The 12,500-nt window shown below is 38.8% G+C and overlaps 1 protein-coding gene across 2 annotated transcripts in view; it reads right to left on the reverse strand.

Annotated features, from left to right (window-relative positions):
* LOC138010978 (collagen triple helix repeat-containing protein 1-like) overlaps nucleotides 1–4,910 on the reverse strand; it is a 15,301-nt gene extending 10,391 nt beyond the window's left edge. The window contains exons 1-2 of one of the 2 annotated variants that reach the window (XM_068858003.1): nucleotides 4,758–4,910; nucleotides 3,322–3,462 (exon numbers count right to left, since the gene is read on the reverse strand). In XM_068858003.1, coding sequence (XP_068714104.1) covers nucleotides 3,322–3,456 — 135 coding nt within the window. In that variant the 5' untranslated portion in view covers nucleotides 3,457–3,462; nucleotides 4,758–4,910. Of the gene's footprint in view, nucleotides 1–3,321; nucleotides 3,463–4,746 lie in introns of both variants that reach the window. The other variant, XM_068858002.1, reaches the window with a different exon arrangement.
* Nucleotides 4,911–12,500: the final 7,590 nt, after the last annotated feature.

Genomic DNA, 12,500 nt, shown 5'->3' on the forward strand with positions numbered 1-12,500 from the left:
AAACATTTTGGAGGCATTTATTCAAGAGATGATCCTCCAAAACAAATTTTAAAAGAATGTGGCATAATAAATTTAGATACAATGATTGAACAAGGCACACATTGAGTTTGTTATCGAAATATTGATAAACACACAGAATATTTTGACTCTTTTTGTTTAAAAATGCCGAAAGAAGTCAAAACTTATCTTAATACAAGCAACAAACAAATAATATATTCAGGAGATGAAATTCAAGAAAAATTAAGTGTTTTATGTGGATATTGGTGCCTTTATTACTTATTGGAAAGACAAAATGGAAAAAGCATGTTAGAAACAATCCATAATACCAAATTTGACATGAATGATCAATGGGTCAAGAATCGTTTTATAATCAATTATTTCAAAAATATGTAATTTATATATTTAACAAAATGAAATCATATTGCGTTAAACAGAAAAAAACAAACTTAATGTGTTGACCCTTCAGGTTATAACACAGCTAAAATGGTACACTAATGTTCTTTTGTACTTGTGCTGAATGCGGAATAAGAAAAACAAGATTTGTTAAAAATCAGGGAAACTAATCAGCCAGTCAGAGACGGCTGGCAAAGGGATTTTAAGGGATGTTGGTAATACAGGAGCAGAATTATTTTTAACCAAAGGAGTACCCTTATCTTGGTAAGAAAGCTATTGAAATGGGAAGATACTATGGATCAGAAGCTTTGAGAGACCAAAAATTACAGCGAAAAATGATTAATTATGGTGCGAACAAATTGAATCCTCTTGTAAGTAAAGTTGGTTCAGAAGCTCTTAATCAATTTTCGACAAAAATACGACCAATAAAAAGATATAGAACAAACAGAAAAGACCTTGATGGTGGTGCTATTGATATTCAAAAACATCTATCAAAGCTTGGAGAATTGCATTTAAGAACTCCAACTGGTAAAAAATACAATTACTGTGGACCTGGTACAAAACTAGAAGAAAGAATAGTGGTGATCCAAAATATCGTGATCCTATCAATGAATTAGATGCTATTTGCCTGCAACATGATATAGCATATAGTCAAGCTGGAAATGATTTATCTAAAAAGCATGAAGCTGATGATGCCATGGTCAAATCAATAGGAGATAACCCTTTTAGTCAAAGACCATGGTTTTCAGCACCAGTCAAGTATACTATGCAAGCTAAAAAATCACTAGGTCTTGGTGTTAAGGCAAAAAACGTAAAAAGCCGTCCAGTAAAGAAACGAAAATTTACTCGGCGGCGGGTTATCTCAAATCATATCGATGAAATATGCCTGTGCACATAGTTGAAATGCAGCAATTTAGTAAATGGAACAAAGGATACAAATATCTTCTTGTGGTAATAGATGTTTTCAGTAAATATGGTTGGATTGTACCATTGAAAAATGAACAAGGAGAGATTGTTAAAGAAGCATTTCAAAGCATTTTTAAAGATGGTAGAAAACCTCAGTTTTTATGGACTGATAAAGGAAGTGAGTTTTATAACAAACATGTGAAAGATCTCTTAGCTAAGAATAAAGTAACTCTATATTCAACAGAAAATCAAGAAAAATCATCATTAGTCGAAAGATGGAATCGTACGATTAAAAACAAAATGTGGAAACAGTTTACTATACAAGGTAATACACAATATTTAGACATGCTTCCTAAAATATTAAAACAGTATAATAACACTGAACAAAGTTCAATAAAAATGACACCAACAGAAGCTTCAAATAAAAAGAATTAGCAAATATAAAAGAAAGACTTTTCACAAAGGTTACTCACCAAATTGGACTGAAGAAATATTCACAGTTGATAAGATCCAATACACTAATCCAATCACTTACAAACTAAAAGATCTCAATGATGAAGAGATTCAAGGCAGTTTTTATGAGCCTGAATTATTAAAAGCCAAACAAGATTTATTTAGAATTGACAAAATTATAAAAAGAGATTATAAAAAGAAACTAGCTTTGGTAAAATGGAAAGGATACAGTGAGGATTTTAATAGTTGGATAACAATGAAAGATTTGACGAATATTTAAAAATAAAATATATTGAATTATTTTATAAATGGAATACAGATTAGTTAACAATTATTGGACGAGGTTGAGCAAAATATCGTGATTTGTCAGTGTCGAGCAGATCAATTATTTGCCGAGGCCGAAGGCTGAGGCAAGTAATTGATCTGCGAGACACTGACAAATCACGATATTTTGCGATAACCGAGGTCAGTAATTGTTTTATCATTCGATCACCGAGTTTGTTTTTTGTTTTCGTTTCCGAGAAGCCGTAGGTTTCCTTCTCTGCATAATCATATTTGTAGACTTCAAATTGTACTTACAGTAAAACGTTTAATAGTCTAGGCATCAACAAAGCTGAAGAATTTCACAGTTTTCAAAGTGTATCCCGACAAGTGAAGTTTTGGCGTAAAGCTCGCCATTCTTTTTTCTGGCGTCAGCATAAAATCTCTTCGGTACATATGCATTGGCAAACCTGTCCTTCGCGTCAATGACACGAGTGACTCTTCGTCTACCTTTCTTTTCTCCAGATACTTTCGAAATATGTTGAAATTTTGTTCCTTTCTCATATTCTCACTGTTCTTTCGATCAAATAAAGATGTCGAATCATTCTCTGACAGCTCGGGGAATCGATCTGCCATTTTCTCACAAGAGCGTGATTTCAATTGCGCATGAGCAGAATATTATTTGCAGCAAAACACTTATTTGTAGGCAGTTATTTGCAGGTCACGTGGTGGCCTCTCAGGTTGTAATTAGAGTAATACTGAGTGAAAAGAAGTTGAAGATAACTTGGGTCATGTCCATTCATTAAGGCTTTCCGTTTCTTTCGTCGAATTGATAGCCTCTGCCAGTTAAGGGTGGTTAGGAGGTGGTTCGAGCTCGTATCAAAAGGCAATTTTGTAAATACTCTAGCTGCACGATTCTGCAATTTTTGGAGCTTATCACTCAGGTTGCCACTAAAACAGTCCCAAACCGGGCTGCAATAATCGAAACATGGCAAAATCAGAGCATCATAAATTTAAATGGCAGTTTCTTTTGGAATAAAGGGTCGCACCCGTTTCAGGGCACCTATAGCTGGGGATACTTTCTTGCATATTTCTTCAACTTGTTTGCACCAAGTAAGTTGAGCATCCATGGTAACGCCCCACGACTTCATTTTGGACAGATAATCTCTGCCTTGACCCAATAATCATAAGCTTAGTTTTGGCAACATTTAAACTAACCTTGTTGGCTTTCAGCCAGCAACTCAGTTTACTTAGTTCAGGGATCAAGGATTGTTTAAGTTCCGTTAACCTTTTAGTTGAATGACTCACCTCTATGACACCTTGATCTTTGCCGTCCTCTCTCTTCCAAGTACACTCTTTAAATGAGCGGGCAAGTGTATGATAGCACAACGAATTAAGAACCAACAGGCACAGTGCAATGTGTAGGGCAGTGTTGTGAGCCATGGCAGTCTGTCAAATAAAGACGAAACAACAGTTTTGACCGATATGCAAATACTATTTTCTTACACCTCAACAGAACAACATGCTCTAGAGAAGTACTAGGAGTATACTATTAGACCGTTTATGTGTACAATCTATTCATGTTATGATATCAGCGTGGAATAGTTTTTAGCGTGTCGGTTTTTCTTTAGGCGAATGCATTTATAATTGCACTAATTGTTGTGTTGAAGAAAATTCTCTCCTGTGTTTTGTGGGGGATCAGAAATTCTGAATCCTCCCATGTGTTCATAAGGGGAACAGAAATTCTGAATCCTCTACTGTGTTTTGTGGGGGATCAGAAATTCTGAATCCTCCCATGTGTTCATGGGGGGATCAGAAACTCTGAATCCTCTACAGTGTTTTGTAGGGGATCAGAAATTCTGAATCCTCTACTGTGTTTTGTGGGGGATCAGAAATTCTGAATCCTCTCCTGTGTTCATTGGGGGATCAGAAATTCTGAATCCTCCCCTGTGTTTTGTGAGGGATCAGAAATTCAGAATTCTCTCCTGTGTTCATGGGGGGATCAGAAATTCTGAATCCTCTCCTCTGTTTTGTGGGGGATCATAATTTCTAAATCCTCTCCTGTCTTCATGAGGGGATCAGAAATTCTGAATCCTCTCCTGTGTTCATTAGGGGATAAGAAATTGTGAATCCTCACCCGTTTTCTATGGGGAAAATCTCTCGAGACACGAAATTCAGAAGATCATTTGGCTTCTCATGCGTGGCTCAGACATTAGAATGGAGTTCGGGTAAAGAATAAGAAGTTGCTTGGAGGAATTTTGTGATTCCTTGCAAACCGAGAAACTTTCCCTGTAAATTTTAACGCAATTTTAAGATTCAGAGTAAACTAGAGAGAACCCTCCCTGGAATTAAGTGGCGATTATGAATTTCCGTGGAAGGTCCACATTTCATTTTCTGCCAATTTTACACTAATTTCGGACGAAACTTTAAAACCTGTATCATAAAAAAAGCTGTTTTCCGAGACAGGTTTTTATTTTACAAGGAAAAAAACAGCCATTTTTGAGGTGATTCTCAGTAATTGTTCCGAATTTTCCTAAATTGGAATACCACATTTTAGTTTGGAACGCGTTATAGACGGTTCGCTTTTCGTGATGGATTATTGTAATGCACTCCTCAATGGAGCAAATAGTTATTATTCGGCTTCAACACTGAAATCGTAAGTTGAACGTGATTCACTGATTGTGCGTTTCGTTGTCCTGTTATTCAAGTCGTCATTATAACTGACAAACATACCGTCTCCAAACCTGAATGTTACCCGGTTGCTGTCTTCTTTCCGCCCTACTAGTCTGAATAACACGAACCTACTATTGAAAGCACCTTTTAATTAAGGCGAGACACACTAGGCGACAAGTCGCAGCGACACGATGTCTGTTCGGTGCCAAACAATTCACTGGCGCAAAAATGTCTGATTGGATCTAATTAAACAGGGCTGCCATCGGGCATATTTAAATGAGATCTCCCTCGCTAAAAAACACCTTTTTTTAGGCCTGTAAAACCGACGGTTGCTCTGAGAGTGTTTGAGTGGAAATTCGGTCTTGAGCTTGGCTGGCTAATCAATTAACATGTTGGTTTCAATTCAGATGTTGAAAATATTTAAAAGTTGGTACGCATTGCGTACCTGTGTTAGTGCAGTAACTTGGCACATTGCTTTATTCCATAACCGCCAACTGAGCTGCGTTTAGTTTCCCGGGGACGCATTATGTAAAATAGTAAACCCACAAAGATTGAAGAAAATAACTGGGAATCAAGAAACATTGGATTAAGGCTTGAGATGAGGTTCAACTTCTTTTTCACAGAAAATCAAAGCCTGTACACTGAGCGTCTGACACTTCCACGACAAAATTTCGATGCAATTAAGTCCTATCCGGCGGGGTTAGTATCTGGATGGGAGACATCAAAATATACAACTTGATGCAAGAAACATATATGTAGGACCAAAAATTATATTTTAGAGTAAAGCCAGTTGTTCATTTGCGCGCCAGTTTGCAGTTTGCTCCGAGAAAATTGCAAATTTTTCAAATTTCCACTTGCTGCCAGCTGTTAACGTTCCCTTGTAGAGTCAGGCATTTGGACCCGTTCAAAACAACCTTGATCTCTAACTTTTACAATATAAATTTATGGCATAATCACTCTACATTAGGTAGGATTTGCGATGTTGTGCAAAAATCAATTCTTAAATGACAAATCCACAATGTATCGCCGGCGTGATTGTTTGCAAGCATTGAGTTATCGCAAGTTCTGTGAAAACTCAGGGGCACCCAACGATAATCGTCGGGGAAATATGTGTTCGGGACAGTCAAACGTCTCCAATAATGGTTCGGTTAAAGTTCTTGGAAGGTAACCGTTTATGTGTATAATCTATTTATGTTATGATATCAGCGTGGAATAGTTTTTAACGTGTCGGTCTTTCTTTAGGCGAATGCATTTATAATTGCACTTTTGTTGAGTGGAAGAAAATTCTCTCTTGTGTTTTGTGGGGGATCAGAAATTTTGAATCCTCCCCTGTGTTCATGGGTGATCAGAAATTCTGAATCCTCTACTATGTTTTGTGGGGAATCAGAAATTCTGAATCCTCTCCTGTGTTCATTGGGGCATCAGAATTTCTGAATCCTCCCCTGTGTTTTGTAAGGGATCAGAAATTCAGAATTCTCTCCTGTGTTCATGGGGGAATCAGAATTTCTGAATCCTCTCCTCTGTTTTGTGGGGGATCATAATTTCTGAATCCTCTCCTGTGTTCATGGGGGGATCCGAAATTCTGGATCCTCTCCTGTGTTCATTGGGGGATAAGAAATTGTGAATCCTCTTCCGTTTTCTATGGGGAAAAACTCTCGAGACACGAAATTCAGAAGATCATTTGGCTTCTCATGCGTGGCTTAGACATTAGAATGGAGTTCGGGTAAAGAATGGGAAGTTGCTTGGAGGAATTTTGTGATTCCTTACAAACACAGAAACTTTCCCTGTGAATTTTAACGCAATTTTAAGATTCAGAGTAAACTACAAAGATCCCTCCCTGGAATTAAGTGGCGATTATGAATTTCTGTGGAAGGTCCACATTTCATTTTCTGCCAATTTTACACTAATTTCCGACGAAACTTCAAAACCTGTATCATAAAAAAGCTGTTTTTCGAGACAGGTTTTCATTTTACAACGAAAAAAACAGCCATTTTTGAGGTGATTCTCAGTATTTGTTCCGAATTTTCCTAAATTGGAATACTACATTTTAGTTTGGAACGCGTTATAGACGGTTCGCTTTTCGTGATGGATTATTCTAATGCACTCTTCAATGGATCAAATAGTTATTATTCGGCTTCAACACTAAAATCGTAAGTTGAACGTGATTCACTGATTGTGCGTTTCGTTGTTCTGTTATTTCAAGTCGTCATTATAACTGACAAACATACCGTCTCCAAACCTGAATGTTACCCGGTTGCTGTCTTCTTTCCGCCCTACTAGTCTGAATAACACGAACCTACTATTGAAAGCACCTTTTAATTAAGGCGAGACACACTAGGCGACAAGTCGCAGCGACACGATGTCTGTTCGATCCCAAACAATTCACTGGCGCAAAAATGTCTGATTGGATCTAATTAAACAGGGCTGTCATCTGGCATATTTAAATGAGATCTCCCTCGCTAAAAAGCACCTTTTTTCAGGCCTGTAAAACCGACGCATGTTTTCACTGTAGGGTGCGTTTCCATGCCAGTGAGACTCTCTTTTGAGCCAAGGGTTTTACTAGCGAAATTTCTTAGGAAATTCCCAGGTTAACGCGATTCTCGGTTGCTCTGACAGTGTTTGAGTGGAAATTCGGTCGTGGAGCTTGGCCGGCTAATCGATTAACATGTTGGTTTCAATTCATATGTTGAAAATATTTAAAAGTTGGTACGCATTGCGTACCTGTGTTAGTGCAGTAACTTGGCACATTGCTTTATTCCATAACCGCCAACTGAGCTGCGTTTAGTTTCCCAGGACGCATTATGTAAAATAGTAAACCCACAAAGATTGAAGAAAATAACTGGGAATCAAGAAACATTGGATTAAGGCTTGAGATGAGATTCAACTTCTTTTTCACAGAAAATCAAAGCCTGTACACTGAGCGTCTGACACTTCCACGACAAAATTTCGATGCAATTAAGTCCTATCCGGCGGGGTTAGTATCTGGATGGGAGACATCAAAATATACAACTTGATGCAAGAAACATATATGTAGGACAAAAAATCATGTTTTACAGTAAAGCCAGTTGTTCATTTGCGCGCCAGTTTGCAGTTTGCTCCGAGGAAATTGCAAATTTTTCAAATTTCCACTTGCTGCCAGCTGTTAACGTCCCCTTGTAGAGTCAGGTATTTGGACCCGTTCAAAACAACCTTGATCTCTAACTTTTACAATATAAATTTATGGCATAATCACTCTACATTGGGTAGGATTTGCGATGTTGTGCAAAAATCAATTCTTAAATGACAAATCCACAATGTATCGCCGGCGTGATTGTTTGCAAGCATTGAGTTATCGCAAGTTCTGTGAAAACTCAGGGGCACCCAACGATAATCTACGGGGAAATATGTGTTCGGGACAGTCAAACTTCTCTAATAATGGTTCGGTTAAAGTTCTTGGAAGGTAACGTTCAGCTAGCATTTTCAAAAACTAACCGTTTATGTCTATTATCTATTTATTGTATGATATCAGCGTGGAATAGTTTTTAACGTGTCGGTCTTTTTTTAGGCGAATGCATTTATAATTGCACTTTTGTTGTGTGCAAGAAAATTCTCTCCTGTGTTTTGTGGGGGATCAGAAATTCTGAATCCTCCCCTGTGGTCATGGGGGATCAGAAATTCTGAATCCTCTACTGTGTTTTGTGGGGGATCAGAAATTCTGAATCCTCCCCTGTGTTTTGTGAGGGATCAGAAATTCAGAATTCTCTCCTGTGCTCATGGGGGGATCAGAAATTCTGAATCCTCTCCTCTGTTTTGTGGGGGATCAGAAATTCTGAATCCTCTCCTGTGTTCATGGGGGGATCAGAAATTCTGGAACCTCTCCTGTGTTCTTTGAGGGATAAGAAATTGTGAATCCTCTCCCGTTTTCTATGGGGAAAAACTCTCGAGACACGAAATTCAGAAGATCATTTGGCTTCTCATGCGTGGCTCAGACATTAGAATGGAGTTCGGGTAAAGAATAAGAAGTTGCTTGGAGGAATTTTGTGATTCCTTACAAACACAGAAACTTTCCCTCTGAATTTTAACGCAATTTTATGATTCAGAGTAAACTACAAAGATCCCTCCCTGGAATTAAGTGGCGATTATGAATTTCTGTGGAAGGTCCACATTTCATTTTCTACCAATTTTACACTAATTTCCGACGAAACTTCAAAACCTGTATCATAAAAATGCTGTTTTCCGAGACAGGTTTTCATTTTACAACGAAAAAAACAGCCATTTTTGAAGTGATTCTCAGTATTTGTTCCGAATTTTCCTAAATTGGAATACCACATTTTAGTTTGGAACGCGTTATAGACGGTCCGCTTTTCGTGATGGATTATTGTAATGCACTCTTCAATGGAGCAAATAGTTATTATTCGGCTTCAACACTGAAATCGTAAGTTGAACGTGATTCACTGATTGTGCGTTTCGTTGTCCTGTTATTCAAGTCGTCATTATAACTGACAAACATACCGTCTCCAAACCTGAATGTTACCCGGTTGCTGTCTTCTTTCCGCCCTACTAGTCTGAATAACACGAACCTACTATTGAAAGCACCTTTTAATTAAGGCGAGACACACTAGGCGACAAGTCGCAGCGACACGATGTCTGTTCGATCCCAAACAATTCACTGGTGCAAAAATGTCTGATTGGATCTAATTAAACAGGGCTGTCATCGGGCATATTTAAATGAGATCTCCCTCACTAAAAAACACCTTTTTTCAGGCCTGTAAAATCGACGCATGTTTTCACTGCACGGTGTGTTCCTATGCCAGGGAGACTCTCTTTTGAGCCAAGGGTTTTACTAGCGAAAATTTATAGGAAATTCCCAGGTCAACGCGAGTCTCGGTTGCTCTGACAGTGTTTGAGTGGAAATTCGGTCGTGGAGCTTGGCCGGCTAATCGATTAACATGTTGGTTTCAATTCATGTGTTGAAAATATTTAAAAATTGGTACGCATTGCGTACCTGTGTTAGTGCAGTAACTTGGCACATTGCTTTATTCCATAACCGCCAACTGAGCTGCGTTTTGTTTCCCAGGACGCATTATGTAAAATAGTAAACCCACAAAGATTGAAGAAAATAAATGGGAATCGAGAAACATTGGATAGATTGCATTGTGAAGTCATAAGAGTGCTCAAACTGCAAGCAGTGAGGGAAGCATTATGCCAATAGTGAACACCTATTATGAGGCTCTCCACCCAATCTAGAGAGTGCTCAAACTGTATGAACAGTGAGCGTATACAATGTGCCCTCCCTCCCTCCCTTTATATATATTTGCTCCCTGTAGTGCTGGGTCCAAATTTGCAATTGCCCTAAGAGTTAGGGTTTGGGTTAGGGTTAAAAGTATGTATACATGACGTGTATACATGGAGGATCTCGGACCCGCAACCCACGACTCATGACCCACGACTCTTTTCCACCCTCGCTGATTAGACGCTCTTAACCAGATTTATGTTCATTAATCAAAGAGAGTATTAAAGCAAATACACTGAATGACTGAGGCGCAAATTTGGTGAAAGGTACTGTGGGTTTACAAAGAAAATATCAAATTTAGTTTGGACCATCGAATTTATTGCACTGGTCGAACATTTTATTCTACGGACTTAACTGATTAGAGTGTAATGTGAAGTGCTAGTTTTGTACCCCATATGAACCATGTGAGCGTTAGCGTTACTAATGGAAATGGGCCCACACAAGGATAGAGGACGAGATATCTATTTGCATGCAGTAGGTTCATAACACAAAGAAAATGATTGCAAAAGCAATTCCAATGAGTAATTCCACTTATACGGCATGGATTCTGTTTCTTACGCTAGTGCTTTCGATTGTTTCAATAACAATGGAATTAAATGGGCTGACGTGACAGTTTGTCCATGCGCAAAGACGTGAAACTTTCCATTTCAGCAAAGACGACGTTGACTAATTTAATAAGCAAAAACGAAGGCGTCACAGGCGCCGATCAGTTAAAGTCACCGAAACGCCCTCTTTGAGTTTTGGCTGAATGCAAATTTCAGTCTGAGGTTTGCCGTTTTCCGTATACGCGTTGCTAAAAGGGAGTTTAACAAGCAAAGACAACTCCACAAAGCAAGAATATAATTGGTTAAAAACGGAAAAATACTAGTGCTGCATTCCGTGTATTTCTTTGCTATACTCCACAAAACAACAACAACAACATCAAATCAACTAATTTTATGTTTTGAGGACAACGTGAGCATATAACTATAAACCATTTATTTTCTATTTCTCCTTTAAAACCGTTCTTTCCCATCCAGTTACAGGATAGTTCGCCCGTAAGGTGGAATAATCGCATTGCCTACGCCGTAGCCGTCGTCATTCGCTTTCAAGGAAACGTGGTTCCCAGGCTCTCTCTCTCTCTCTTTTCCTCCCTTGTCGTCCTCGACCACAAGGGAGGAAAAGAGAGAGAGAGAGAAAGAGCCTGGGAACGAGGCTAATTTTAGGGTGCCGCAAACAAGGAGATATTGCTGTGGAAACATTGTTTCCCGAAATGTTTCCTCGGCACGCAAACAAGGAAACATTTGCTGAGGAAGCAAATTTTGCTTGCGCAACAAATGTTTCCCGTGGCCACGCGCAAACGAGAAAACATTTTCTTCTTTTCTTCGGCAACGTTTCCGCAACATTGTTTTCTCGTTTGCGGGTGCCTGTAGATCTACGACGACGGCGCCGACGAAAACGTCACCTCAAAATACTAACTTTGCAATAGCGAAGATATCGTTGACGTCACCTATTGTCATCAATGTGCCAACCAGAGCCTCATTGGCTGTTGAAACAAAAGGTCTTTTGTTTCTGTGGCTGGCAGATTTGAATAACAATAGCAATGTTTGTGAACAGATATGTTCCCTATATCCTACGTTTTTCGAGGTTAGTTCATCTCGTTCGCGTTCGTACAATGTGGGCAAAGTGTCCTAAAAATTAATTGGAACGAGCGGTTTGATAGTAAAAATAGAGAATGAATATTCACTTTTATGTGCTCTCGTTGTCGTCAAAACCTCAAATTTGGTGATTTGACGTCCTTGTTGTGCAGAGTACCGCACGAATATGTGCTAAAATGCGTGTGCACGTGCAGCACGACTATTTTCCCTCGCAACAATTCGACGCAACATCTTGTATTATTGTTGGGCAAAACATGTTGCATACATTTGGCCACCCTGTTGCGATATGGTGCAACATGTTGGATGATATTGGATCAAATTTGAAAACGGTCAAATTTTTCGTGCAATATTTTGGATGTTTGCATGATGTTGTATCGTTTGGCCACGTTCACGCAACATTGTTGAACTAAGACATATGCGCTAGGTCCACTTGTCGCTCGTCAAGGGCCTGGGACACATAAGCATCGACGTGTTGCGTTGAAGTTGTTGAGAATGTCGTGTGCGTTTGGCCAGTCCGTTTAACACATGTCGCAACATCATGCAACAATGTTGCAAGATGTTGCGTTGAAATGTTGCGAGCGTTTGGCCAGGCCTTAAGCAGAGAGTGTGCCCATAGCTCATTTCTAAGTTTGATTTTTAGTTCGTTAGAGTTTTCTTTAACTTCAGTGTATTCACACTTGGAAAATAATGAACAAACAGCAAAATCAAGGGGAAGGCATAAGATTTTCTTTTTTCTGTTGAAATACTAACTATTCAGAATAAGCAAAAAGCGAAAAAAAGATCGTCCACATTACCATTCCAACTACGGAAATGACAACTTAGCGAATAGCAATTTGGTGACACAGAGTGTGTTTTCACAAGCTGTCCTTAGGGAGTGACAACCGGAAATTTCGTGAAAACAGTTC

The sequence above is a fragment of the Montipora foliosa genome, chromosome 7, assembly GCF_036669935.1.
Source record: "Montipora foliosa isolate CH-2021 chromosome 7, ASM3666993v2, whole genome shotgun sequence".
Classification (NCBI taxonomy): domain Eukaryota; kingdom Metazoa; phylum Cnidaria; class Anthozoa; order Scleractinia; family Acroporidae; genus Montipora; species Montipora foliosa.